The 27,971-nt window shown below is 31.2% G+C and overlaps 1 protein-coding gene across 1 annotated transcript; it reads right to left on the bottom strand.

Moving 5' to 3' along the window:
• Window positions 1-513: 513 nt before the first annotated feature.
• Window positions 514-27,680, bottom strand: LOC126739369 (striatin-3). The gene is made up of 10 exons (XM_050445017.1): window positions 27,169-27,680; window positions 20,122-20,397; window positions 19,326-19,482; window positions 18,455-18,823; window positions 18,200-18,399; window positions 17,995-18,148; window positions 9,930-10,183; window positions 9,680-9,871; window positions 9,445-9,616; window positions 514-3,167 (listed from the first exon to the last, which is right to left on the bottom strand). The coding sequence occupies exons 1-10, from the start codon at window positions 27,376-27,378 to the stop codon at window positions 2,995-2,997; spliced, it is 2,157 nt and encodes a 718-aa protein (XP_050300974.1). The 5' UTR covers window positions 27,379-27,680; the 3' UTR covers window positions 514-2,994.
• Between the last annotated feature and the right edge of the window lie 291 nt (window positions 27,681-27,971).

Below are 27,971 nucleotides of genomic sequence, written 5' to 3'. Positions count from 1 at the left end.
AAAATAAACAAATGTGTCTGTCGCCCCTGGCAACATTGTTTATTAATTCTTTTTGCAGCCAACTTGTCTTATCTGGTATCATTTTTAACTCGTGACTTCATACTGTCCCATTATTTAGTTGCCACCCAATATAAAAAATTTTTAAATAATTTGATGTGTTACAATAGATATTTTGTGCTTTTGCGTTCCTAATGAATCTATTTTGTTATTAATTAACTGTTTAAACAATATTACATTAAAAAAGTAAGGTTAAAAAATAAAAGTATATTAAAAATTAAATTACACGACATGTATTTTAGTTTGTCCCAATATATAGTTGTTAGGGTTCGTATTTGTCTCGTTACATCGGTGGTAGAACTACAAGAAACGTAATACATGGCAGGTAATTTTAAGTGTAAAAATTCTCCTCTCGTAAGAAATATAAGTGAAAATAGGTTCGTTCCTCTAAAAAGGTTCGGGCAAACAGATATAGTTTTGAACAAATACATATGTAAGAAAATAAAACTCGTAAAATTCTACTAAGGGCAGTATTATATTACACTAGCTATTGAAATACTCTTTTAAAATATAAAAATAAAAAGTTAACAAAACATTAAAAAAAAAACAAAAAAAAACAAGCATTTTCCTAGTATGTTTTTTCATGTCTCAAACAATAACTACATGTAGACGGACTACTGTGTTCGTTTTTTATAATTAAAAAATAAACTATATTTTTATTGTTTATTCCTCATTATTACTGTCATCCTTCTTAATAATGAAAACATTACACTTCTTGCGTACTAATGGGTCTAAATTTAGTAATCGTAGGTTCTCACGATTATTTCAAGTTTTGTTGTTATCCGTTTACCCACAGGAGCATGGAACTTTCCCAAATGACAGCTCTCCCAGATTTTTAGTCGTACGATTTTTTAAATGCGTTGTTTAACAATTTTATAATGTATAATTAACATATTTGAGACTTAATTAATAATAAATAAAAATTATTTACAAAAAATAAGCATATAGTAAAGGGATAATGTGACAAATTAGATCAGAATAATTATATACAAATTACCGATTTATAATATATACAGCTGATAGGTTAAATGTGATATTAATTTAAGCTTAAGGAGTTACAAGTTTACTGTTTTTATTTTAATTCTTTACGAATCACCTTGTCTTTAGAAGATTTGTAGGGAAATCAGGATTTTTTTTGATAACGCTTTTATTTAACTTAAGTCTGATGTCATATTACTATTTTTTTTATTAAGTGGAGATAAATTAAAACAATGTTCTGTTAATTCCTCAATAAGTTAATCGAGTTTGCACATTTACTATGGGGATGCTTCAATAAAAAAATAAATGTAAGCCCAAAAATTGCCTTCTAAAGACATCTCACCTACTACATTTTATTTGACACCTCTTTATTCGAGTCTTAAGAATTTTTTTTCACTAATTTTATGGTTCTCACATAAACATCGATTTCTCTTAAATAGTACTGAGTATTCGACATTTCTCGCATACCAAAGCAAACGAAAAAGGGCACTATCAGTATCTTAATCAGGTTCCTTAATACCATTTATAAATAATGTAGAATATTAGACACATGTCAGTCTTAAAAATGAGAGCTTATTGAATGGTATAAATTTATCGAATTACGAAATGTTCCGTAAAACTAAAAAGTAAAGTTTTTTTTTCAAATATTTAAAAAGAATATGAGAATGTTTTATATAGTTTATAAAAGCTCATTGCACAAAAGGAAACGGCAAAAATATATACTCAGTTGTACCAAAATTTCAGTCGATTTCATCAGAATTGTCCGATAGATGTGTGAACTAAGTCCTCCTGCTTCAAGATACGGAGAGCGGGCAATACATATAGTATTAACTAAATAACAGAATAAATTTAAATGTCGTACTTTGAAAATTTTTTTCTGGAAAAACTAATCATTTTTAAATGTATTTTTCGACGTTTCTACAATATATAGGACCTCGTGAAACATTTAGTACCACTGGAAAAGTCATGCGACTTGCATTTTCTGTCCTGATTTCAGTATGAACTAAGGCAGTTCGATTTTCTGGGAAAACTCTCTCATTCAAAAAAATCCAACTTTAGATTTTTCTTTCTCGAACCACCATCACTTTAAAATTACTTTTCAAACTCTTCTAAAATGTTAAGTGCCACATGAATCCTTTAGTACCATTGGGATTGATATTTTACGATTTCAAAGTTGGTGAAAAACCGATTTTGATCTGAAAATTGTAATATTCTTAATAAGTTTTGTGGATTTTAATTTTTTCCTTTTCTGAGGTCTCTTTTAGATCCTAGCAATATCTAAACTAGAAACTAGAATATTTAGAATATTTAAATAACTAGAATATTTGGAATTTGCTGAATTTTGCAATGATAGAAAAGCCGTATAACTGATATTTTCCAAAATAAGCTCCTTCAAAGTTGGGAAAATGTATATTTTTCACCTGACAATTTCAATTTTATGGATTGGATTTTTGTTTCTTAAGGTTTTTTTTTTAAGTAACTTTAGGATTCTTTGGGATTTTAGAAATATTTAGATAAAGTTCATTAGAAACTAAGCCAGTTCATTTTTAGAAAAAACTGGGTCCAGGCTTGAAAATGGTCGACTTTGGACTTTTGTTCTGAAAAAAAAATCATTCTAAATTATTTTTTTGGACGATTCTAAAATACACGGAACCACTTGAATTATTTAATATTATTGGGAAAGTGTATCACTGATATTTTTTGAGATATGGCCTTTCAAAGTTAGTAAAAAACCGATTTTGACCTAAAAATATTAATTTTATTAATAATTTTTGGTTACTACCAATTAAAGTTTCGATTAAAAATGGTATCATTTCGTTTCTTAAAACCAAACTGCTTATTAATCAGAAACATTCTGTAGACCCACTAACGGAATTACCTTACTAGAGTTACTGTTGCCACTTTTCACGTTTACTTTGAACCTTACAATTGACCATTTTTCCTTTTCCGTTTTACATTTTAAACAAAAACTTTGGCGATACCGTCAGCGCCCGCGCTGGCGATGTAAGGCCTCGACGGATGGAAGGCGACGTCAAAGATGCTCTCGTCGTTCTTCTTACGGTGCGCCGTCATCTCTTGGACGCACGTTTTGTTGTCCAGGTGCCACAACCGTATTGAACAGTCATGAGATCCTAAAATAGACGCAATAAATATAAGGGTCTACATATGCTTTATACAGGTTGTCTCAGAATACGAATGAAATATCGAGAATTTGGATAGGTTTGCGGTTGGTTCGACCCTCGAAGAATCTTATTTCTAATTTAAATTTTATTTTGCAACTCATTGGTGTAGCCTTAGAACATTGAATACACTCGAATAAACTTTAGCTGTTTTGGATTGGCGCAACATCTACACAGGGGGCAGAGGGAATATTTTGTTGATAAACATGCTTAGTATTCCATGTTGCCAATCAATTTTAACAGAAGAAAATAAAAGTGATAAATTAGTGTAATAAGTAGAAATTGAATTGCATTTTTTATTATAAAGCAAAAGAAAAAGGGAAATAACCAAAACTATTCTGTACTGTATATACGAGCCCTGTCTCAGTGAAGTTGGCCCCACACCCCAAAATATGATATTTCTGAATTTATTTAAGTTTATGGCCAGAGGAGAAAACCAATGCAGCTATTTTTGAAGCGTTTTTATTTCGAAACTATCGTCTTTGCAAAATGATTTGTGTATTGCAAAATACGTAATAGAGACAACTTAAGTTGAATGGTTCATTTAGGCGCTTCGATAAAATAACGGTAGGCTTTGTCAAACAAAGGATAGCATCTTACGTTGCTAAGAAGCTGATTTTGACATTCAAATCAACGTTCACGAGCCATCTTTGATTATTATTAACAATCCAATGACTGTTGTTAATAATAATTAAAAATGGCTCGTGGTAAAGCTGTTTCTGACGAAAAACCAAAGGTGGTCATTCACTTGCTTGATTTTAAAGGTCAAAATGCTTCCCAAATCGCTGACAGTATTAACAAATCGAGGGATACAGTTTGAACTATTATTAAATTGTACAAAACAACGGGATATACTGCTCAAAAACCAAGAATTGGAAGCCGACCGCCTTATTCCAACACCAACTTAAGAGCCTTAAAACGAAGTATCAAGGGAAATCGGCGTACTAATTATAATGAATTGAATATATATTATGGAATCAGGCAACCAAAAAACAGGTTTCGAGAGCAACTTGCTTTTTTTAAATTAAAAAACAGACTAGCCTGGGCCAAAGAACACAAATGATTGTCCTTAAACCAATGGAACTCCATTATTCAGAGTGATGAAGCCATATTTGAAGTATGCATAGAAGAAATGCGTTTCGGTAGAAAGAAGAATTGTCTCAAAATGACTATATAAAAAAAGTTAACTTACCGGCTTCTGTTACAATTTGGGGATTCATGTCAGCAAGTGGAGTAGGGAACTTACACTTTGTGGAAGGTATTATGAATGCTGAAAAGTACAGTAATGTGCTTCAAAATAACTTAGTGCCCCAAATTGAACAAATGCGTTTAAGCATTATCGAATGTATCTTCTAACAAGATTTCGCTTGCCATTCGGCCAGAAAAGTAAAAGATCGGATGCTAGGAAACAGTATTCCAGCTTTAAAATGGACGTCGAGTGGTCCAGATCTATCGCCGGTTGAAATTTTGTGACATATCATGAAAAAAAAGCCTAGATCGAATCCCGCAAGAGCCGTTCCAGAATTGCGAACCCGTCTCCAAGAAATTTGAAACAGTTTTACACCAGATGACTGCCAAACATTAATTGACACTCAAGACGTATTAAGGCAGTAATTAGTCCAAAAAGCCGATGTAAGGCAGTGGTGATTTTCGCTATTTTGTTCGATTTTTATTGATCGGTAGTTTTTTTGAATTCTTGTTAGATATTTTGTCTCTGTTACAAAATATGTCGTATTTTAGGTTAATATTAAATAAAAATATTGTATATTATCAGAAATATACATATTTTAGTTTTTAATAAGTCTTCTTTCGTTAATATGACAAAAAATTTCATAAAATGACGTAGTTGATTCGTAGTATGACCAACTTCACTGACACAAGGCTCGTATACTAATCACTAATAATAATTAATATTTTTAATTTGGATTCTTTAAATCGCCAAATTTCCACACAGAACGACAACGCTGCAAATTTCGCCTGGAAATATTCTCTCGATAAAGGTATTTGGCAACTGCGCTCGTTGTTTACTTTTGGATGGTGCACCTTTCATATAATACTAGTATTAAAAGGATGTTTGGAGTGATTTCAGTGCGTTTTTTTTAATTATTAATAAAACTAAAAACTTCATTGTTTTTAGGAAAATGTTAATAAAATGTGTAATTAAGTATATTGTTACAATCTGGCAAATTTTTCGCTTCTTCGAAACAGTAAACGCCGCAAAAATAATGTGTGTCCAACCCAATTTAATCAATCCCACATAAAAATCTATAAAAAAGCTTGGCAACAAGGATTGCTCCTGTTGCTTTGATTAGTGTAATCATTTTGCCACAATTTTTTTTCTTCATTAATGTGTCATTAACTATTATAAGTTTCAAATTACTAATGAATAGCTTTTGCTTAATTTTAGTCTAATAGTGAAAATATTATTGTGGTAGTTGTGTAAGGTTTACAAAAGATATAAAATTAGTTGAAGGTTGTGATTTTAATACAACCTTATTCACCTTGGAACGGCTTAGATACAGTTTTGCTTATACTATACAGAAAATTGGCCTAATTTGAATAATGTTAACAGAGACTTTGTTCTAAAATAGTAACTCTAGTTGCATTGTTAATGTATTTATTAATTTTGAGTTGCCAAATAATGAGATATTATTTGATAAGGGCCTAGAAAATAATTTTGCACAAATGCTTGAAATATTTCCCCTTTATATCATAAATGCAGTTAAAAGTAATGGGATGATTTACGAAAGACTGTACAGCCAAAATAACCTTAATGCTACTTGATGTAAGGAACTTTTCTTGCATTTTTATAACATATGTTATAAAAATTGTTTTCTTTTGAAAAGCCAAAAAACAGAATAATTATCTTCAAAAAAAACCCCTGGATAACAAATGTAATGAGGAAATCAAAGTTATTCATTGTTAATATCTGGACAAAAAATTATTAAAATTCCTTGAGCGATTCTCGCTTCCTCTCTCGATTCCTCGAGCGCGTTCGCGATTTGCTGGATATCGATCGGACGCAAGCTTCACACATGCGAAAATATCTAGAAAAAAAAACACAAAATGGCAACATTGGATACTTGCATTGTAAACATATACGTATTCTACGTTGCCAAGTTGCTTTTTTTTCATTAACTTTTTTGTTAATTTTTTTTTTCTGAAAAGTTTGTTGATTAGTCTTAAGTATATATCATTAGTTAGCAAATAAAAGAAAATTTTAAAGAGTATAATAATATATATTGTATGGAAAATAGATTTGACATCATTGTCTGAGAGATGGTTAAACTCAAACACCTCCCATATGGTTTGCAGCTAGAGGTATTCTAGGCATTCAATGTTCTAGAGTTTAACCCAACCTTATTTTATTGTATGTTTAGTTTTAAGATGTGTCCTTTATTTTCTGTCGATTTCATCCTCGTTTGTGAGGTGCGAAATAACAAAAGAAACTCAAAAATTATTATTAAGCGTCAACAATTCTTATTTCGATAATAAAAGTACTTACATCTAACTTTAAAACAAGCTTAAATTAAACGAAACCGGATCACCCTCTTAAAAGTTATAGTCATTTAAACAATTACACTTCCACCTTCCCCTACTTTATGAAAGTCGGTAGGCCAATGAGTTTGAGATTTCTAATTATTTAAAAAAAACAAATTACCTTAAACAAAAATTTTCCAAAAAAAATTAGAATTGAATTATTAACCTTTTAATTATGTCCCTTAGTGGCCAAATTTCGAACTTGCATTTTCTCTTGGCCTAAGCTTCCAATTTTTTATCAAGATTTATAGAAGTTTGGTTTGCTGGCAACCAATCGGACGCTAGCTTCACTTACATTTATAGTCACTTCACATACATACCGGGTGTACAACTAAGAGAGGTCGCCGGCCATATCTCAGTAACTAGTCATCCCACAGCAGAGGGAAAAAAATATTTCTTATAAAAGTGGTAAAGAGAAATCGTTAGAAATTATTTATAAGTTCGTATGGTGACCGCTAGGGGGCGTAATACAACATTGAAATAGAAAAAATTGGTTATATTGAAAATATTCACAGTAAATCCTAGAAAAGAATGCTGCCATTTAAAAGTATTATAAATTCTCAACATTTTTTATTTTAAACTTTTTTTCTAATCTGTCAAATAATAGGTGGGGGAAGGGTTGAATATTTATATCTGAAATTGTTGATAACTTTTGATTGGCCTAACCAATTTTAACGAGCTTACTTTTGTTTTCAAGAATAATTATCAGGCTTATATGTGGTATAATTACTTAGCCGACTTTTTCTGGCAAATATTAAATACAACGATATAATTTTTTTTTACTTAAGCTAAAAGAGCATGAAAAAACATAAAAACTGGCGCAAACCGCAACTCGATATCTTATTTTATTCCGAAATTATTAATTAAACTGTTTTTTGAACAATAAAAATAAAACTCCAGAACTCAAATTTTTGTAATAAATAAATTGTTTTATATTTTTAATGGTGTCTTAGATGCTCAAACTCTTTTCCTTCATTTTCAATACACAGTCGAAGTCGTTGACAGAACCGCTGCCTGGATTTATGCTGTGGGTAAGGAATTTATTGCATTGCGTATTTGGTCCTGCATGTCGTTGTGTATTTTGGGTGGGGTGACAAAAACTAAATCTTTAATCCTTCCCCATAGATAAAAATCTAGAACAGTCAGATGTGAAGATCGAGCAGGCCAAGGAAAAATACTTCCTCTTCCTATCCACAAACTATACTGTCTAGTTAAATATTGACGAACTTGAACTGCAAAATGTGCAGGGCAACCATCATGTTGGAAAATTAGTTGCCCTCTTGTTTCCAAATCAACATCTTCCAGTAACCGGGAGATCATTTTGCAAATAAATTAAATACATATTTCCAGAAAGTGTTTGGTTGAAAAAGAAAGGACCAATAATTTTTCCGCCAATAATTCCGCACCACACATTTATCGATAAATCGAGTATCTTCTCTAACCATGTTCAACAGCCAATAACAGAAATTGAGTCTGTTATCAGTCTTTTTCGAGAAGCGCCTGGTGCAGAACCACGATATGGATGAAGTTTAAGTAAAAAACAATAAATATAAGTTAATAGGATGCTTATTAGTGTTGTAACAAATAAAAATAAGTACCTGTGCTCTTTCAGAATATTTTCTACTGTGTCAAGAGACACTCCCAATTGCCTAGAAATATTTCGGATGCGTAAGCGGATGATTAAGTGAGGGTTTATTTCAATATAATATGTCAAAATATTTATAACGTTTGCCTCTATGCGCCCTCGCCTTCGTCTTCGATGAATATTGCCAGGAATAATTTCAGTATTTCTTAGCCTGGTAGCTAAACCGGTAAAGACTCTATGATTATAGTGTCTTCTGTCAGGTTATCTTTGGGCATATATACGGGCTGCAATGCGTGCATTTTGCATTAACTCATTGGCATTTTTAAAAACTTAAATAATTTCAAAATCTATCTTCGACGTTACATTTGACATCGATCATAAACGTTTTATCATGGCCCCGAAAATATTTATCAAATTCATTTGTTTCCAAAGCTTACTATTGACTATGTGACGCAATAATGCCGGCGCGGCGACAGATTTCATTGTTCAAAAACATTTTAATTTATAATTTCGGAATAAAATAAGATATCGAGTTGCGGTTTGCACCAGTTTCTATGTTTTTTCATGCTCTTTTAGCCTAAATGAAAAAAATTACGTCGTTGTATTAAATATTTGCCAGAAAATCGCTGAAAAAGTACGAATTAAAACAAACCGCCCTCTAGCGTTCAACAAAATAACTAAAACGTCTAAGTAATTATACCACATAAAAGCCTAATAATTATCCTTTAAAACAAAAGTAAGCTCGTTAAAATTCGTTAGGCCAATCCAAAGTTATCAAGAATTTTAGATATAAATATTCAATCCTTCCCCCACCTTTTATTTGACAGATTAGAAAAAAAAGTTGAGAATTTATAATACTTTTAAATGGCAGCATTCTTTTCTAGGATTTACTTTGAATATTTTCAATAAAACCGATTTTTTCTATTTCAATGTTGTATTACGCCCCCTAGCAGCTATCGTACGAACTTGTAAATAATTTCCAGCAATTTCTCTTTGCCGCTTTTATTAAAAATATTTTTTCCCTACGCTGTGCAATGAGTAGTTACTCAGATATGGCCGGCGACCTCTCTTAGTTGTACACCCGGTACAAACACTCCTATTTACCTGAGAGTAGATACAATCCATTCGGATCCACAGCCAAACTCGTGACGGCGTCCAAATGCGCGACCATTGAATGAACCATTTTACCGGAATGATTGTCCCAAAATCGGATGTGCCGGTCCTCGTGAGCGGTTATCGTCACCGGTAACGTTGGGTGACATAAAATCTTGTAAATCTGTTTGTTTAAAAACGGGTGATGAACAAAACAATATTTTCTCATTTACAAACGAATACTAACCCATTTCGTACTAGATGTGCTATCCTGACTAGCCGACTCCATTTTCATAACTGGTCTGCCAGTTTCTGAATCGAATATAACACAATGAGAGGACGAAAACGAGGCGACAATTTTATTAGGTTCGTCCCTTACAAAGTCCACACTGGTAGGACTACCGTCCTGTTCCGATGTGAACGTATTTAAAAGCTGAACCTAAAGACAGATAAAAAATCCTTACAGTATTACCTTAAAAGGAAGTACGATTTATTACCTTGCTATGTGGCGACCACAGTTTAACAGTTCCATCAGAACTGCACGAAACTAATTGCTGCTTAGAGTTAAGAACCGATAGCCCCCAGACACTGTCCGAGTGCCCGTGTAATGTTGTATTTAAAATATCTGGTTCGAACGAGTCGTAGGGGTCGATGTTCGAGCTTGGAACGTTCCAGCAATTTATTACACCATCCCGCCCTCCAGAGTAACAGTGCTCGCCCGTGCCCGAAATTGTTAGACATAGTACATGGTCTGTAAAAAGGAGAAAATCATTTTAAAATCGATCCTATTATAGAAACGTGAAACAATCTCACATATGCGAATAGGGTATAAAAAAGAAAAAGTTCTCATACATCTTTCCTCAGAACCAATCGAAGGCAAAATCTTACAAGTCTGCCATTTCAGTAATAAAAGTTTTTGAAAAAGGGATGAGAGTAACTTTATTAGCGTTATGATGGTAAGTAACTTTCTTTATTATTCTAAAATCATCCATATTGTATTCAATCAATCAATATATGCTTTATTGTCATAAAAGTAAATTTGTTGACAAAGCTGTAAAAAAGAAAAACATATACACAAACATGTAAAAAGGTTATTTAGCATGCTATGGTCCATCATCCTAAAGGCATTCTGCTTCCATGAATATGGTTTACCTATACCGGTAAAACCAACAACATCCCCATTCTTCAGAAATACTCCTCCAAGACTCTGAACCAAAACATACAAATCTAATGTAATGTCAAGAGTATCAATATGTATGTTAGCGATATAGAGTATTCAGCACCATCAGCTATTTTTGGTGATCGTCGTCCTTGTGGCCGACTGCGACGTCGAACCACTCCATCGCCATTCGGCTAAAATACGATCGCTGGTGGGGAATAGATAGGGAAGCGGGTGCTGGAAGGAAAACAACAGTCTTCTTGTCTTTGCGAGAGCGCGCGGTATCTTGCATAATCTGTATTTCTTTTATAATCCGGAGAACGAATAGAATCTAGTTTTTTTCAATTTCGTGTTTGTGACCCAATATCTTCAATATTGCGGAGGGTTGTTGGGTGGGGTCAGAAATAAAACAGAAACCTGTTTACCTAAATGTCGACGTTTCGACTTATATTAAGTCATCCTCAGGACACTAAGTCTAGGTTTCTTAAGTTATAATTAAAATAGGAGCGTAGAGTTATTTTTAACATGGGTTAAATTGTAGGTGTTACTGTGGGCAAGCATGTTTGAATTGAAACTAGAATCAACAATTGTTGATTCTAGCTTGCCCACAGTAACACCTACAATTTTACCCATGTTAAAAATAACTCTACGCTCCTATTTTAATTATAACTTAAGAAACCTAGACTTAGTGTCCTGAGGATGACTTAATATAAGTCGAAACGTCGACATTTAGGTAAACAGGTTTCTGTTTTATTTCTGACCCCACCCAACAACCCTCCGCAATCTAGTTTTTTTGTATAAATTTTGTGATTTTTTTAAATAAACGCTAACATGTATAACACAAACAGATATTATTCACTCCCGAAATATACAATTTTATTAAATGTAAAACTGTAAAAAAAAAAAAAATAATCACAGAAATAAATTAGGCGAAATGATATGGTGTAAAAAATATAAAGAATATACCTAAAGTCCTGTAAGAAAAAGGTAAAAATGACTAAAATCTATCCGACCAAAATTCAGTTATTTCATAATAGCCCCTTGCAAGTAAGAGTTTTTTACCATCAAATATAAAAGTTCTTTTGATCAGTGAACTTGTAGGCATAGGCAAGAGCACATCATTAGCTCGTTGACTGCTATATTCATGCCTATTAGTTGTGTTCACATTTCTAAATTTCTTATGAACGAGGCAAACAGATTCCAATATAAATAAGGCAGGAAGGGTTAGGATTTTATGAGTGACAAATAGCTGTTTGCAAGACTCTCTCATACTCACATTACACAGACGTCGGATCGCTCTCTTTTGCAAAACAAAAACACTATTAAATAAGTAATGTGTGCATGCACCCACAACATTTCTCGCCATGTCAAAATCAACCTCTCCTGCGACCACTTTAAGAGCATAACAATTTGCTGATATTTTTCTACACAATTGCGTGATATGGCCCTCAAATTTTAGTTTATTATCAATAAATAAACCTAAAAATGTATTTTCGTCTAAGTTGTTTAGAATGTGGTTCTCCAAAAACACATTATTTACATTGCATTTAAAATTCATAACATTAGTTTTTGAAATATTTAAGCACAGTTTGTTGGAATCACACCATTTCTTGATTTCAACAATATCTCTGTTAACTGTGGTATTTAGATTCATCACACTCGTGTCATGCCATAAAATTGTTGAATCATCCGCAAACTGAATGAATTTACCTGAGATCCTAAGATTGGCCATGTCATTAACCTTTGTGCTACCAAGCTTTTGATCGAACGAGTAGTACCAAGGGGGTACATATTGTACCCCCTTGGTTGTTCTTGTTTTTTTTTCCAAGTATGGATAGGAAAATCTTACTAAACATAAGGAAATATCAAATTTTATTCAAAATAAAGTTATTTTTATTGAACATAATAATATGAATATATATTATATATTATTATATATTATATATTATTATAACATAATTCAATTTCAATTGTCATTTTGATTGCACCTGTTACAATAATTAGTTTTTTTTGATGGCCGTGATTTTTACAAAAAAAATTCTTGCACTTTTCACAATAAAGCCGGCACTTTTTGTCATCCTTTCTTGGGCAATAATGGCAGCGTCCAAATGACCCTTCTGGATTTGGCGGCATAGGCAAGATTTCTTGAGGTAGCACTTGATTCATAGCAGATATAACTCTTTTTGGGAAGCCGTTTAGATTTGTCATTCTTCTGGCTACGTCCGGTTTTATGAAGACAAGTCCTGCGTCAAGGAAAAATAATCTCCTGTTGTCCATTTGTTTTTTTTTACGCCAGCTATATCAATAATATTTTGGAAAAGTACAAATGCATACCTTTTTGTATTTCTTTTTACACTGTACTGATTGGCCAATTTGTCCATAGTATCTACGGCCCCTTTTGTATTATTATAATGGAGTATCATGTCTGGTTTGAAGTCATTCTTTATTCCACTTACGGCCTTATCATGATGTTCGGTGCTCAATAAAATTTACGGCATTATTACTTTTGTTCACATAAGAGAAAGAGTAATAAATGAGGAGAATGCAAATACAGAACTTTTCTCTACTCGGCTGCGATTGGGCAATAGAGACTAGTAAAAAAATTGTCCGCGGTAATTGCAGAACCTCGCTAAATAATAAAATACCTTGTTGTTTTTCTGGAACATTACCGTCTTTACCTGAATAAATTTGGAGATTGCAGGCATATGATATCTCACAGTCAACCATTGCCCATATTTTTAAGCCATATTTCGCTGGTTTCGATTTCATGTAAACCCTAAAAGGGCATTTTCCCCGAAAGCCGACGAGCTGCTCATCAACAGTAAGGTGAAAACTAGGTGTATAATTTTCTTTACAATGGCCAACAAAAATCTCGTAACTTTAACGCGTGATTATTTTTTCGAGAATTGTGCATGAATATATGTTGCGAACCGAAGATTTTAAGCCACAACAAATTGTACCCCAGCCAAGAAAATTGATTATAATTTAAAAAATATTAATTGTAATTAACCGATTATGATTTTGTTAGTTGACTAAGATATTGTTAATGGCAATGATAAAAGGACAATACATTTGAAGAATTAATCTTTCAAATATAAGTAATTATTTACGTGTGGGCACAGAATAAACGATCTCACAGAAGCGAAGGCTAGCCCTTTTTACCGAACCGGTTTTTCGTTCAGGCTCCTCCCATTTACCCCCATTCTAACGGGTACAACTGTCGTCGCCCACGTGGTGTATCGGGTCATAATTAGTGTATTAGTACGAGCGTTAGTGTGTATATTTGCGATATTTTTTAATTTGCCGTTTTTTATTTTTATTAAAGTAGGTATAGAAAAGTTACATTATTATGTATTATTCATTATTATTATGGTTGTTTAAAAGCTTTTAAAAGTTCAGAATATTCCCTAATTAATTTGTCGTGCCATGCAAATAAATACAGAATAAACATTATTTAATTTAATAAACATATATGTATATGCCTAAACCATATGTATCTATGTATGTGTACATACGTGCAGGTACATAACATTGTACATAGATAAAAATATTAAGGTTGATTTAGGTATACAGTATTTTTATGTGATAAAGAATAATGACTTTAATTTTCAATTATCTGTCTTTTTATGGACTGGTTTAACCATGCAAGTGCATAATATAGTAGTAGTAAAACACTTAAGAATCTTATATTTTGTTCCAGACTATCATAATGGACGGCAACTATACAACGTATAATACCTTTATAAAATATGGACGTACGTGTGGTACCTACATATGTATATAATAATACATACATATATCTTTTTATATATAAATATATAAAAGCCGATGATACCTACTCTTAAATGTGTTGTGTTTAAAACATACGAGAAAACATACCTGCGTATAAACCTTCCAGCTAAAATTTAATTTAAAAATACCCACCTATGTACATATGTACATGTATATTGTTAACATATTAACATGACACAAATAGCAGACTTTTTCTCAGCTAGTGCCTTACTAAAGGCAAATATTATTTACCATTATCATAAAACAACTTTCCACAAAAAAACACAAAAATTCCATTCCAAAACAAATTAAAAGTATACTAACCTACACCTCTATCGTGTATTAAAACTGTCAAATAACAATTTTTATAAAAATAATAATTATTATAATTATTCTAAAAAGCAAGGACCAATATAAGCCTTAACAAAAAAAAATCCTATTTGAAATGTAACTAAATTTTGTAGTTTGCTCCCGTATTATATGAATATAACCATTTAGATTTTAAAAATAAAAGCACTTCGTTCGGTGTATGCGTTTACTACAATCTTACGAGATATCTCAGTGTATTTGCGCCGGGTGCATCTGTCAGTTGGGCTTATAAAAACTGGTTCACGGATATCAAAGGAGCCGACGCAAGCCTTCGCTTCTGTGACGATATACGATCCTATTCTGTGGTGTGGGGTACAGCATGTACCCCCTTGGTAGCACAAAGGTTAATATAAATGAGGAATAGAAGTGGCCCAAGAACTGAATCCTGAGGAACACCATGAGTCACAAGCTGCTCCCTTGAAAGGGCACCATCCACAGAAACACTCTGCATTCTAGTATGCAAATAAGACCCAAACCACTGAAGAGCCAGACCTCTGAATTCATACCGCTCAAGCTTCCACAGCAGTATTTCGTGACTAACACAGTCAAATGCTTTAGTCAAGTCACAAAACACTGTTGCAGCAATATCACCACTGTTCAAGCTCAAAAATAAGGACTCAAAGAATGAAAAGATTGCATCTGATGTTCCCTTGGAACTTTGAAACCCAAATTGCTCCGATCTTATAATTTGCTTTTCAGCTAAATATGACATAAGTCGCTTTTTAACCAATTTCTCGATGATTTTTGAGAGGGTGGAAAGAAATGCTATTGGTCTGTAAGAAGAGGGTGATTCTGAAGCTGCACCCTTAAACAAAGGCATGATTCTGGCTACTTTAAGACAATTGGGAAATTGGTCATTATTGAAAGAATGATTAATTGCAGATACAAGTACCTCCAGTGCTTTTTTCTTCTTTATCTCCTTTAGAGTAGACTTAAGCTCAACTAGATCAGTTGGCAAAAAGAAGAAATAATCTGGTCCAGCCGTATACTCAAAAAACTGTTCATAGTTGGAAAAACCCTGAATTTGACTTGCTATGTTACTACCTATGGTACAGTAGAAGTTATTCAGCCTATCAGGTTCAATATTTACCTTTACAATATTGCCCCGTTTACCTCTTAGTTCATTTACTATCTTCCAAGCCTCTCCCTGAACATTATTTGAATTACCTAAGCGACTTTTAATGTATCTTTGCTGTCTTAATTGTTAGTCTGTACAGTGCTCTATATTTGTTAAAAAAGTTAATAAAAGCAAAGTTATTTATATAACATTTCGGAATGTAGTGCAGTGATCTAAGATTTCTAGCAGACACCTTAAGACCCTTGGTAATCTATTTTTTTTTGTTTTTGTTTTTAAGGTTTTTATCGGAAAACATTTATTAAAATTTTCACAAATAATTGCGTGAAATGACTCTAAAGGGCTTGCAGTAGACAAAACGCGCTGCCAATCCTCTGATCTACCCAGTTGCAAGAAGCTACTATAATTTTTAAATCTGGTTGTCAATTTTATACTAGTTAACCATTTATACAACGTACTTAAAGAAAAAGTTTTAATCAATTAATTTCTTATACAGTGTGACCGGAAGGTAAGTGCAATCCTTTAAGGGAATGATAAGCTCACCTAATTTCGAACATTTTAAGCATTTTGCAACTTCTGCATTTTTCTCAATAAATACCCAAATTTCACACTTAATTTGTGATACAGGGCTTAAGTTAAAATTGATTATTAAATTTGAAAGTTAATTTTGTTTTGGCTGATCCTTATTTAACCAAGTACCATAAATTCCAAGTATCTGTGTAACTAAAAAACGGAGACGTTGCAATGTGAAAAATAATTGTAGAGTTGAAATAAATAACTTTGTTTGATCCTTATTACTTCTACATTAATAGCACCAATGTTTTCACATATGAATATCATGAATATTCTATAAGAAATAAAAACATGTGAAATGCCTTGGTAAAAACAAAAAAATACCAGAACTCTCTACATTTTAGCAGTATACAAGCATATAATACAGTACCTAAAAGTATTACAATTTTGTAATGGATTTGTAACGTATAATATTTTCTGCCGAATGTGAACAGACAGAATTGTCGGTACTGGGTGACCGAAAACCCTCATTGGTTCACAGAATGTCATACAAACACACTGAAAAAGTCAATTTGTGGTGCGGTATAGAGTAAGGAAGAGTTTTAGAAGCTTACTTTTTTGACGACACTCTCACTGGTGAGAGGTATTTCAACTTTTTTCAAAATGATCTTATCCCCGCTCTAATAACTTTGTATCCGGATTTGAAAGAACCCGTCAGGCACCAACGTGATCTTTTTTCCAGCAAGATGGAGCCCCGCCACACTATGCTTTACCCGTTCGCAATTATCTAGATGAAGTTTTTCCAAATCGTTGGATAGGTAGACGCAGGTTTATTGAATGGCCACCCAGATCGCCAGATTTAACTTCCCTCGATTACTTTTTATGGGGATACTTTAAAAATAAAGTGTATGTCACTAAACAAGCGAGTTTAGAAGATTTAAAAGAACAAATACGCCAGGAAATTGAAATATTACTCCAGATGTCATTGAAAACATTCAAAAAGAATTTTTAAATCGCCTTAGTTATTGTCAGGTTGTTAATGGTGCTCAATTCCAAAATTTAATTTAGATAGGTATTTCTTTAATTTTATCATCAACTTTCGTTCAAAATAAAATTGCTTATGTAACCACTATTCATTTGTACCGTATCCTTTACGGATGCACTGTATAATCAAGAACACAAAATCTCATTAATTTGAAATATTTTTTACTGTTCAATGTCTCTATTTTTTCTCTCAGTTAACACAGATGCTTCAAATTCATGGTATTTGATTAAGTAAACATTAGACAAAACAAAATAACTTTACTATAGATTATGGAAAAACTGTTGTAATAGTGGCATTAAAAAATGTAAAAATGGATTTCAACCTACACATGTTTGGCTTAAAATGTTTGAAATTAGGTCAGCTATAATTTCCTTAATGGATTGCTCTGTTTAATATACTTCCTATGAACTCAGTTCTTATGTTTTTAATAAGGGTTTCTTGCTATAAGTTTCTTTTTTTTAAGTTCCCATTCAGCCTATTCCAAATATAAGATTGTGTCATTTTTTATAGCAATTAAATGTCTAACTCTTAATTGTTTGTTTTTATCAAATATAGTATGACATAAGTGGTTTGTTCAGAATTATTTCTTAGAATATTTTAAAGAAGTGCCTAAAAATTTAATGTTCTTACCAGTATGACTCCTAAAAGTATATAAAGGTTCGACGTCTAAACTGGCACTCTTCTTTGCTGGCACCGTTTTTTGCAAATTCCACAACTTTAAAGTATTATCCTCGCTTGCCGTGATTAATACCGGCTCAGTCGGATGAAATGCTAATGCCCTAACCTAGTAACACAAAATTTGTCATACAACTAATTAAAATGAAATAATGCTTACCCCGTCAAAGTGACTCCTAAGCGTATACTTGGCATTCCATGTTTTCCTAAATGCCTCCTTACTACTGGCAATATCGTACGTGCTTTCTGCATCGTTATTAACAGTTAATTGGGCCAACTCGCCCAGCCCTAGTGTAGCATCAATATTGTCTTCGTCTCCTAAACCAGGAGCGGCTATTCGTTTCGGAACCTGGCTGGAAACTAAAGAAAGCTCATTAATTAGATAAAACACACTAAGTAAAAATAAAAAACTTACTTTCCCACTCTTGTGTGTACACATTTTTAATTTCTTGCTTTTTCTCTGTTTCAGACAGCCTATTAAGTTCATTAAACACTTCCATCGCTAGAGCGTCTACATCTTCACCTTCTACAAGAAAAATTCTCTTTTTAAGTTTGATATTGGTAAAATTAAAATTAATCGGACCTTTTTTCATAGGTTTAACTTCATCTTCCATCTCGACATTCGGATCCATATCAGGATCATCGCTCATCTCCTCGTCGTCATCCATTTCGACATCGGCATTTGTTAAAAAGTCGAGATTTGCGATAACTGATGCTTCGGTGTCTAATAACATTGCCTCAGTCAAAGAACCCGGTTGGGTTTTTTTTGCTGGTGTTCTACGACCTAAAGAAACAAATTAAATTACATTAAAGTAGGTCTAATAAATATAAATGAAAATTAGATTTACTTACTTTTGTTATTTGCATAACTAGTTTTTAAATTAAATGGAATATTCATTTGGAAATAATTATGAAAACTTATGTGTTTAAAAAACTGTTAATAATTGTAATGTATAGATTTACATTTATATAAACAAATATCACCGTGCGAAAACACCTTAATAATTATTAGAACTTCTCAGATTAATTGTTTTATTTAATTAGTTCCCAAAGTCATATTAATTTGTGATATATGTCATTAACATTTGATTAGTATTTGCTTAATACTATTCTACCTCTCTAAGAGTGTCTGACTCGAACTAAATCTTGAGTATCTGAGATTAGGATGGCTAATTTATTATGAATTATTTCTTAAAATCTCTATCAAAAGCTTTAAAATTCATAAAATAGGCAGTGTTTAGTATGATGAATTAATCTTTTCATCCGCTCAGATAAATATTATTTACCTTGAGTTTCACTAACTCTTTTATTGGAATCATTCCCATTTACAGGACCTCCATTGTGATTTTCCTCTTGATCTGCATTGTAGGTTGTGTTGAGGCCTAACAAAGCGCGCACTCTGGTGGATCTGACATCGATTATTCTGTCAGAGTATCCAATTTCCTAAAAAAAGTAACTTTTTCTTAAAATTACAAAGTTTACTATTAAAATATCTGAAAAATGCACTGCTTTTGTTACCTAAAATACGGATGACAAAATAGTTATTTATGTAATACATGTGTAAAATTTTATACACAAGTAACATACAATTTCTTTTTTACTGTTATTATTATTATTAATTATCCTTAATAATTTCAAGGAGAGTGATATTTATAACTGAAGATATCTTGAAAAGGGTGAATCAGAGCAAGATTTTTGAAGTATACCTTTTTTAAGCAAAACCGTTTGTACAATGCATATTTTAAATAAAAATTAAATAAACCAAGCTTAAAAAAGTTACATAATTAAAAAATAGGTTAATTTTAAGATTTGTTATATAAAAAAATCACATTTTAAATTTTGTTAAAAATTAAGAATAAATGCTAAATTTATGGCCAAAATTCAAAAAAATTACATTAAGAAAATTTAACTTAACCTAATTTTTTCTTAAAGAATTCTGCTATTAAATTATTTGCCCTTGTTTTTAAAATAATCTGTATATATAAATATTTTTAAAATGAACCTCTTCTAACATTATATTCTGTAGTGCTTAAATATTAAAATTGTAATGCTAATGAGGATGCTTAATCTTGCCGTGCTTACCTTTAAGTACTCTCTAAGCAAGTGTCGTCCCTGTTTCCAGGTGGCATTGCTAACTGGTACGTAACTCTGATCCTGATCAACTAGCTGTGATTCACCTGAATCGTCCAACACAGGCGGTTTCATATCGCCTTGATTCAATTCAGTGCCGTATTTTAATTTGTGAAATTTGGCCCGCTCCTGTTTAAGAGCATACTCAAGCATTTTTATGCGCCGGACTAGATCATTTTTTAGGTTTTCTTGGCCCTTACGTTCACCTTGTAGGAAAGCTATTCTTGCCTAATGGAATAAAATCAAATTAAAACCAATAGATGTTAAAGGAATTTTCACTTATAATGATTTTATATAAATTCATAACTCAAGTAAAAAGAATAATAATTAAAGTATGTAAGCGCTGTACAAATACAAGCAAATTATTTATTGGTATCCAATACTGTTTTAAGCAATTTATTTCAATCTGGTAAACAAATCTCGAGATAAAAACCCAAAGAATATTGTTAATCTATTCACAAATGTTTTGTTGATTAATTTGAATTTAATATAAAACATGCATGATCACATTTATTTTTTCGCTCTCGTAAAACTTCCCAAATACTGAATGGAGTATTTCATTGGTCCTTTTCTACAATTTTCGGGTTATGGAGAACACTAGTGATAAGAGAGCCTTATGCTATCAAAGAAATAGGTAAATTTGAAATTAAAGCTATTATAGACATTGAAAATAATGATGATATAAGAGCATAACAAGTTAAAATTCAAACTGTTTATGCATGTTAATTTCCATTTGATTCCCGTCAATATAGAAATGGATTTTTTTTTCACAAAATCTTAATAAAAAATAATATCAAAACCAGTTTACATGCTAAAATAATTAAAACATAATAATATCACTAACACTCACACATACAACTAAGGATTATGGTAAACACTAATCTTAGGCATAATGTTAAATAAATAAAATTGATAGTGAATTCGTCAAATGTAGAGTTCTCAAGCTTAACAACAGTGGGAAATTGAGTATCCTTAATATCAGTACCTGTAACAAATATTTAGACAGAAAAAAGAAAGTGAAAAAATACTTTGCCTGGTCCAGTCCAAAAACCAAGGAAAGACAAAAGCTAGGAAAAGAAGATCCCCACTATTACAAATAAATTTAATATATAGAATACAAATTAGAATGTTAAGTTGATAATTTTTTTGTTCCATAATATAGTCATATTAGACATATATTCAGTCAGAAGTATTTCTTGCACTTAAGGTTTTTTTATCACTAGATTTTTAAATATTTTTACCTAATTAATATTTATTATTATCTCCTACTTAATATACAGGTTTGTTGGCCTTTTTTATTTATTTAGCCTTAAACTTTGTGAATAGTCCCATCCAAGCATTATTTATCAAACTGTAGAATTTAATGATATACATACATAAGTACTTAATTAGTGAATGCTTAGGCCGGTTATAACAAATGCGTTAAATTGATAAGTCCTCACAACTCAAATTTCTTACCCTAAAAAAAAACCTCTTTTTATTTTTCAACTTTTTTTCACAACAACAATCACATACAAGAAATTGGTTTTAAGCAAGTGTAACGAAACACACATCCTATCCAACAATTCACAAATACTAAATATTTTTTATGTGTTAATTAGGAATTATCTGTTTGCCCGTTACGCCTAAAAACATTAGAAAGTGAAAAAAACTGATGTGGCTAGTGGTTCTTCAGATATATTATTATTTATGTAATGTTTAGTCATAGTGAAGGTGCATAAAGCATAAAATAGAGAATTGGGTGCCACAATCCAGATGCATATTGTCTTTTAATGAAATTTTTTATGCCAATTTAAATTGTCATAAAAATATGTTTATTAGCTCATTGGATCTGGAACATTGTGCTAGAAAAATAAATATAATAAAAAGTTGCAAAAGTTATAAACAATTAGTGAGCTCCCACCCCCAAATTTTAAATGGGATTAGGGGTTAAATGATAGTTAAATGGTAAAGTTAAATGGTAATTAAATTCTCTGTTTAACCCATCTTTTTTTTTTTTAAACATATGCAGCTATTTTTGAGAAAATAGAGGCAAAAAAGTAAAAAACGAGATTTATTAAACGATTAATTATTGCCTCTTGAAAACATCTTAAACCCTGTTAAGTTTTTTTATCAGAAAAGTCTTTGGTGCATTATTTTTATTAAAAAAAAATCCATGTGTTTACATAGGATTATTTAATTATTATAGGTTTTTCAACTTTGTTGGTTATGGTAAAATGAAAATCCTGCAGTCTTTGCAGGATTTTCATCATCAGGGGATAAAAGGTTTAAAATTGGTATTAGATATATGCCCAAGGGTTTGATTTATGTCAAAAAATCCTCTATTTATTTTTATTGTTTTTTATTTTATTTTATTATTATAAATTTTATTTGTTTGAATTCTGTTGTTGACAAGGACCAAACAGTTCCGTTTATCAGTATTAAAATATAAAATTGCATTATCAGAAATTTCCTATAATTTTTTAAAATAATTAAAAAAAAATAAATAAAATGTAGCTAAATTTAAGGTTCAAATCTAAAACATATTAAGGGTTTCATAATAAGTAACTAATAATATCAAAATTACACTTACTTTTCAGTTAAGTGAATAATATGAACATTTCAAAAAAGGTTATTAACAATAAGTCTTCATATTAAGTTTCTATTCAAAATGCCACTGATTTTTGGTTTGCAGTAAAATTTATTAGGATTCTGCCTGGTTTGGGTTATTGAGAGGATCATCACAAAAAATGTTTGTTGTCATAGTCAGTTGCACATACCATCTCTTCCATGAATAAACATTCCTTAAAAACCTTCTTTTTAGTTTTTACAAAACAATTACAATAGGCTTCTGACTCATGAAGATGTACAGAATCAATACACCAAAAATAGTGCCTATGTACAGCACCTAGGAAAGTTGATGACATTTTTAGGATAAAAACATCAAAATCATATTTCATATTATAATATCCCTAATGTAAGAAATTCAAATTGTATCTTAATCTGAAGGTCACAGTAGAAAAATATAGTTTCCTTTAGCTTAATTTTTATGCTTCTAATTTTTAATACAATACATCTGAACACACTCAGGCACATGAAAATTCAATTACACTAAAGTTGTGTATATCTATTAAATACCAAAATAGTTTATTTCTTTTGTTCAAATAAGATTAAAATGCTTTACATTTTGTGGTAATGCATATTTTTTACATCCATGGGCATTGAACACTAATTCGATAGAAGTTCTTATTTTTTTTTAAATATCAGGTAATGTTTTCAGCAATTGCACTTTCATTACTATCCATACAAATTTAATTTTAGTTTGTGGTGCAAATTTTCATTCTGCTCTCTACATACTCATTAACAAAGTATTTATGGAAAAGGCCTTTTACACTCTGGACAAATATTCTAATGTAACTAGAATAATACATTGTGGAATAATATGTATATTATATATAATAATATAATAATAATAACAATGGAATGATATGTTGTAATAATGTAGTCTCCAGGATGATTATGGTTAAGTCCATACCTACAAATTTTTTTGAATGGAACATAGAATGATATGATATTAGCATAATATTATTAAACATACAGTCAGTTAAAAATAAAATAGATGAGTTGGAACTATTCATTGAGTCTGTGGGTTTTCCTGATATTGTTATTCTTAATGAACATTGGTTGAGGTCCAATGAGCCCATTTCCACTTAATTGTCTCAAAATTTTGTCAAAGTGAGTTTTGCCATGGATGTTTTATGACTTTCTTTCTAAACAAACCTGTTTACCTGTAAACAAATTTCATTTCCTTCTTAAAGAGAAAGTTTTTGAATTTTCAGTGGTTTATTGCAAAGAATATAACTTATTTTTCTTGGGAATTTACAGATCTCTTTCAGAAAATGTAGTTCTATTTATAGAAAAGTTTGAAACCATTTTGTCAAATAGTAATGTAATAGCCATGGGTGATTTTAATATAGATTTTGTAGATCATAGTAATAATCACATCAGATTATTATACAATCTGTTGCAGTCTTTTGATTTGAGCATTGCAGGTCAATCAACCTACCTGCTTAAAAGACCTTTTATCAACTATACTTGATTGTATTGTATTGATGTATCTACAAACTTAGGTAGTGAAAATGTAATATTGTCATTGTACAGGTACAGGGTTATATTAGGTTAGGTTATGTTAAAATATAATATTAGGTAGTAATATATAATGTTAGGTGGTAATTAATATAGGTAGTTGCATTATAGTAGGAAATTTTTATTGAATAATGAAGCATTTTTAAGGTATTTTAATAATTATAGGAGAATCTATAGAAACACTATTTCACTTTCTAAAAGATTATATTTTAGTGCCTGTATTAACACTTCTTCTAATAAATCCCAGGCATCTTGGTCAACTTAATGATATGGAAAATAATTTAACCAACAAATTGAATTAGACAGAATGAATATTGAAGAGGACTTAGTTAACCAGGATTATAATTTGGACCAATTATCAACAATTATTCCGATACCAAAAACAAATAAATCTAATTTAGTTAATGACCTGTGACCATTAGATATATTATGTGCATTAAAAATATTCAAAATGCAAAATATTCAAAAAAGTTGTGTATACAAAGCTTGTTAACTATTGTCCAGTTAATCACATAGTCAGTGGCTTTCAATCTAGAAAATTCATACATTCATTTATACAATCTATATTTTTAATTTCAATCAAATCAACTATTTTATTTTTTTGGATTTAAGAAGAGCAAAAGATATTAATAAGAAAACTAAAAAGTATAGGTTTAAAGAGTTGTTTTGGAGATGCTTTATTTTATTCTCCTACATCAAACACACACAACCATTACATTAAATAATATATTAAAATTTGTCTATGAGTTGTGTAAACCAAAAACTTAAAGTAACCAAATACTTAGGTAGAGGTATATACCAAATATTTAATATTTGGATCAAATGATGTCATGAGGACTATTTTTTTAGTGTAAATGGCAGCACACTAAAATTTAGTATGAGAATTTGATGCTTCCCAAACAGGGTAGATTAAAGCCATATTTTAGCGAGTAAGCAGCTATAAGCATCTTTAAGACATCTCATTCGAGCTATCAAGTCATGACGTCATCGTATAAGGTGCTTTAAGCGTTTGTTAGCGGTCTCCCGAGACCGCTAATAAACTCGATATGTCAAAGTCAAATGGAAGTTATACACACAATAATAAACAATAAATATTTATATCAATTTTTTGATATTTTTTTAGAGTAAAAGCATTATATTTTTTAGTATTAGTTTTAATTTATTTAATATTAATGTCTTCTGTACATTAACAGTTATAAGACACCCAAACCAAATAAAAATGCAGAAAATAATAAATTATCAAAAGAGCGAATAGATTTCCAAAAATACAGTGACGAATGTAAAGGTGAGGTTGCGTGGAAATTTTTTTTTAATTAATTTTTTGATTAGTTTGTGTTTATTTCTGTGTGAAAAAAAATATGAGTGAGGTTATGTTTACGCCAGTAACTTTTTTGTTTATTGTATTTCCTCTTAATCTGTCTTAAAATGTATAAGATCAGATTTAGTTAGTTTAGTATTTAGACTCTAAATGTTTTGAAAACTTAGACAAATGGGTATTTTCATGGTTTAGGTCAGTCTCTAAAGCAAATGCAATACCGATGAACTGTATAGCTAATATTTACTAATATTTAGACTCTGACAGCTGTTAGACATGATGTCATTCGAGAGCAACCATATGATGACGTAACTCTTAAGACATTGTAAGGCAATCGAGTAAGACGCTTACTCGCTAAAATATGGCTTATATTTATTTTTTTTCAGTATAAACACCTAGGACCTATTTTGAAGTACCAAAATGACAAGTTTGACATTTGATTGGATGTTAGCTTAAGAGGTTTTGATTTTTGTACACAAAAATAAAGAAGAGGATAAAAAGGACAAGCTTAATCCTTGAAAAAAAATTATTAATTTTTTTATTTTTAAATGACAATAACATTTTTAAAACTTTAGAGGTTATGTCCTATAATTCTTAGTCTGAATTAATAAATTTCCTTCAACTGACATTTTGATCCTAGAGATAAACCTGCACTAATTTAATTCTTAAAATCAATTCTTTTAAACAGGGCTGTACTAAATAAAAATAGTTGTATCATTTGATCCATGGACCTAATAGATCCGCGCATTGTAAATGTAGCTATTGGGACTACATTTTAAAAGTCATACACCTGAGGTCATTAAGAAGATTTAATGTAAGTTATTTATCTAGGTGCTCACTTTACTTAAAATGTGAACCAAAAAAAATTTACAATGTACTTATCCTGCCTCACTTTAATTAATGTTCTTTTTGGGAACTTTTTTTGGTCTCACACTTGATGGGTTTAAATTTCAAAAGCATATTACTAAGGTATGTAAAAAGGTTCCTTTTGGTTGCTATGCTCTTTGAGTAATTTCTTATAGTTTAGTCTTTGACATTGGAAAAAAATATGTCAACTAAGATATGGCATCTTTTTTGGGCACATGTGCTCAATATAGGTTTGACATACTGTTTATACTTTAAAAAAGGGAAATTTCTTTCTGCCTAGGATAGGATATTGTGAATTGTGCCATCCACTTTTAATTTTGTAAAATATAAAATTTTAACACTTCGTTCCTTATGTATCTTACAGACTGCAAGATATATATTAAAAAATTTTACAAGACAATTCTTTTGGTACTAGGCTCACTTACAGTTTCAAGTTGCCCAAACCACACAGTGAGCAAATAAAAATGTCACTTGTTTATATGGATAAGAAAATCTTTATCATTTTTCGTTTTGAAATTAGATCAATAGAGTCAAAGTTTTATTTTTTATGTTGTTGATGTAATATTTAATTAAAATGTTAGTGTATCAATTAAACTATAAGAGATAAGTACAGAATAACAAAGAATAAAAACTAGACATGAATCAATAACTGCATAATGTGAAAAATCATCCCTGTGTTTGCAAAGTGTTACCTGCAATTCTGCTTTATCCACTTCCCATTGTGATCTTTCCAATTCAAATCTGGCCCATTCGTGTTGGATAAAGTGCAAGATCCCTGGTATGGAATAATGGTTTTTCTGCTGCTGAGCCTCTTCATTTTGTTTATTGTTCAGGTTGGTAGGCGGCTGTCCCCCTGACCCCATCTGGCTTCCGTTTTGATTTAAAGACGATGATTCTTCCATTATTATTTATTTATTTATTATTCGCCTCTTCACTACTATCGAAGATACGTTTTGTCTTCCTTCAATTCGCCATTTTAACTTTCGTGTGTTGGGTGGCCCTCCCTTTGTTGTTGTCGGTTGAACATTTAAATTACAGCAAGATCTGATACTGGGACACTTATCACATACAAACGGGTTACCTGGACCGAACCACTGAAAGGCCAAACTTTTCTTTTAATGCAATTTTAACTCCGAAATATGGATTTTTTTTCACAAAAATTTCCCAAATCGACTCCCCAACCAGCCAATTAACATCTGACAGTCTCATCTCTTTCTTGCATGTGCGATTCTGAATATATATGTCTCTATCACTGTCTTTTTCCTGACATGCGTCATTAGGTTCCTTTCTAGAAAGGCCATTGGCTGATGCGCTTGGCCCCATGTCATTATTTAGAATGTGATTTTCCTTTATTTTATTTTTATTTAAATTTATTTAATTTTTTATGGTGTATTCTGTTGCTAAATGAAGATAAATCAGTTATCCAAGCTTGACGTGCGTAATATTGTCCATGGTTTTGACAATTTAGGAAAACTTCTTTAAAGGATTTTTTTTA

Source organism: Anthonomus grandis, chromosome 8 (assembly GCF_022605725.1).
Source record: "Anthonomus grandis grandis chromosome 8, icAntGran1.3, whole genome shotgun sequence".
Taxonomy (NCBI): domain Eukaryota; kingdom Metazoa; phylum Arthropoda; class Insecta; order Coleoptera; family Curculionidae; genus Anthonomus; species Anthonomus grandis.
The sequence above is the reverse complement of the archived record's forward strand: the minus strand, read 5'-3'. Positions and strand labels throughout refer to the sequence as shown.

What these genes read in the sequence shown, in the direction of transcription:
- LOC126739369 (XM_050445017.1), bottom strand. Translation starts at nt 27,378, where the DNA reads ATGGAAGAATCATCGTCTTTAAATCAAAACGGAAGCCAGATGGGGTCA. An exon ending in AAGAGTTAGTGAAACTCAAG is followed by an intron (nt 18,824 to 19,325) that starts GTAAATAATATT and finishes TTGTTTCTTTAG; the next exon opens with GTCGTAGAACACCAGCAAAA. An exon ending in GTACACACAAGAGTGGGAAA is followed by an intron (nt 18,400 to 18,454) that starts GTAAGTTTTTTA and finishes AGCTTTCTTTAG; the next exon opens with TTTCCAGCCAGGTTCCGAAA.